General features: G+C 59.1%; 1 protein-coding gene across 1 annotated transcript in view; it reads right to left on the reverse strand.

Annotated features, from left to right (window-relative positions):
* Positions 1–615: 615 nt before the first annotated feature.
* Positions 616–2,733, reverse strand: part of LEMD2 (LEM domain nuclear envelope protein 2) — an 18,174-nt gene continuing 16,056 nt past the window's right edge. Inside the window, exon 9 of the mRNA XM_007460846.1 lies at positions 616–766. Within this exon, the coding sequence (XP_007460908.1) occupies positions 616–766 (151 nt within the window). The remainder of the gene's footprint in view (positions 767–2,733) is intronic.

A 2,733-nucleotide genomic window follows, 5' to 3' on the forward strand; every position in this document is an offset into this window, starting at 1 on the left:
CCTCCCGACCTGGGGCCCCATGTGCCCGGGGCCATGTGTCTAGACAGTTCTCCTACAATACTTGTTCTAATTTCTAGCACCTTACCCCTCCGGGGTAAGAGGCCCAATCCAGCTAGAGGACAGGCTTTCTCCCCTCACCCTTGAGCTCCCACGTAACACCCCCCGAAGGCACATGACCAAGCTGCTCCCCAACCCCTGCCGTCCCAGCCGCCACCCCGACCCACCTCCCACGGGCGCGGGGCCCACCTCCCTGCCGCGTGCTCCGCACACCCAGCTGCACACTTGCTCTGCAGGGGCTCATGGCTGCTGAGCTTTTATCTTTTCATGAAAACCCTTCTCCCCTTTCTGCCAGCAAAATGGGGCAGAGCATCGGACCAATGCACAGGGCAGCTGCCCACCTGGCCTTCTCCCCTGGCCTTTTGAGGGAGCCCACGCTTTCCCTCTGAAAGCTCGTCTCTGAAGAGTCTCACAGAGACATCTTTGGAACCAGGGTCAGGGGGAGGGTGAAAGTCAAGGCAAGTGTGAACTCAGCACCAGCAGGATGGTGGCCCTCTCACGCCCCTGGACGGGACTGGCCGGGGACAGGCTGATTGGGAACAGGCCCCCGCCCAGGGTTTATCGCTCTGAGTCAGAGAAGGAAGAGGGCTTAGTCCATCTCCACACCAGCATGTCTTCTCCGGCCACGCGGTGGGACTCTGTCTGGATCCGGGATTCGTTGGAGGCCAGGAACTCCACGGCCCGGTCCCAGACCCGCTTCATGCGTCTCCTGCAACAAGGGATGGGGGTGCAGGCTCAGCAGGCAAGCGGCGCCCTTGGCCGCTGTGCCCAGCGCTGCCCAGAGAGGCAAACTGGTCTCTGGATGCCCTCTGTACAAAAGGGGGGACAAAGCTCCATGATCCCACACAGAATTTATCTGCGGGAAGGGGGATCAGGTACTAACTGGACTCCTGCAGAGGAGAGAAATTTCTTGGGCCCCAGAGAAATGATTCCTCAACATTCTCTGCTCCAAAAGCCTTCAATTAAAGTGAGCTGAAAGGGGCTGGAGCACCGCCCCCACCACAGGTGTCCAAGTAGGAAGACTCTTGCTGGGACCCATTACTGCTACAGCCCAGCCCAGTGCAGGCTGCATTTTAATGCCCCTCCAGTGCAGGCTGCATTTTAATGCCTCGTGTGGGCTAATTAAAAAGAGTGGCCACTGGGCTGTTGAGTCCAGACTCCACAGCACTTCAGGGGATGGGGATGAACTAGGCATCCAACCGGGGAGGCCAAGACGCTGGAGCTGCTTTTGGAACCTGAGTCACCAGGTAGGGCCCCTTCGCAGACACCAGAGCTCCTGCTCTGCCGTATCCCTGGGGCCTTGCACCCCCTCGGACAGCCCCCTATTTCCTCGTTCCCCCTCCAAACTAGACAGGAAGATTCCAGGGCAGTGGGGGAGGGCTGCTTTGACACCTACACTTCAGTGAGCCCTGGCCTCCTGTCTGACTGCAGACCACTCCCCAGCACCCCACACGTGCAGAGCGAATATGGGTATGTGTGGAAGCAGGGGGTTCAGCTGGGAGAGCACAAATGGAGGGAAACTCCCGGGATGGCCCACGTGTCAGGAGGCAGAGTGGGGTGGTGGGGCTTTCTTCCCGGGGGGTGAGGTCCTGCTGCCAACCAAACCCCACGGCTGCTCAGCAGCCCCCACCTGGCTGGTCTGGCCCTGGCCACACAAGCCCTGGGGGCTGAGCCCCTCACACCGGGTCCCTGAGTGGGGGGCACTGGCACTGTGTGGGGGCCGTGGCCTCATCCCCAGCCCCCTTCCCAGGCCGCCCGTTACCAGGTGATGTACAAGCCGCCCCCGTGTGCCTCCCTGGACAAGCTCTTCAGATCTCCCCCAACCTCCCACAAGCGGGCCCTCATCCATAGGGCAGTATGCCCACGCAGGGCCCACAGGAGCTGATGGGTCCTTACGAGTCGAGAGCTCGGCTACACTGACCAGGTGGCTGAGCCTCCTGGGTTTACGGACAGGGGTCCAGACCCTGCGGGGCAGCTGCCCGCCTGCAGTCTCTGCTGATGCACAGGAGCCGGGGTGTGGTGGCTCAGGCCCCCGATAAGCTGCAGTGCCACTTCCTGCTCTTATTAAAATGGCCATGCGTGCTGCCCTTTGATGAGGGCTCAAGTGCTCCGTGCTGCCTCGGTGAGGTGGGAGGCCACCTCTCTGACACCCTGCTCCCCTTTCCTTAAGACCTGCCACTACCTAGTGGCAACACATTTTCCTCATGCATCTTGTCTTCTGTCTTTCTCCCCAGAACCAATGCTCCAGCAGGGCAGGGATTTTTGCTTCTTCCTCTCCCTGTCTCCCCATGACCCAGTAGAGTGTGGTGCTCAATAAACAGTAGGTGCTCAATAAGTATTTGTTGAGAAAATGAATGAATGATGGCCTCTCTTCAACACAGCCCTCTGCAAGGGTGTGGGATTATCTCTATGTTACAGCTCAAACAGGGCGTTACCCATGGTCACATGATGATGAATTCTGGCAGGTCCAGGAATTAGGGGGAGTCTGGATCTACCAGTGGCCTCCCCTGAGAGCTGGAGGGCTGTGTGGCAGACTCATGCTGGCGACCAACAGCTAGCACAAGCCCCACACCGTGGCTGGTCTGCTCTAAGCTTCCTGCCTGCCACTGTCCCAGGGGTGGGGTGGACATGAGAGCTATTAAGCATTTTCACTTTTTTTTTTTTTTTTTTTTTTGG

The sequence above is a fragment of the Lipotes vexillifer genome, unplaced genomic scaffold, assembly GCF_000442215.2.
Source record: "Lipotes vexillifer unplaced genomic scaffold, Lipotes_vexillifer_v1.1 scaffold921, whole genome shotgun sequence".
NCBI lineage: Eukaryota > Metazoa > Chordata > Mammalia > Artiodactyla > Lipotidae > Lipotes > Lipotes vexillifer.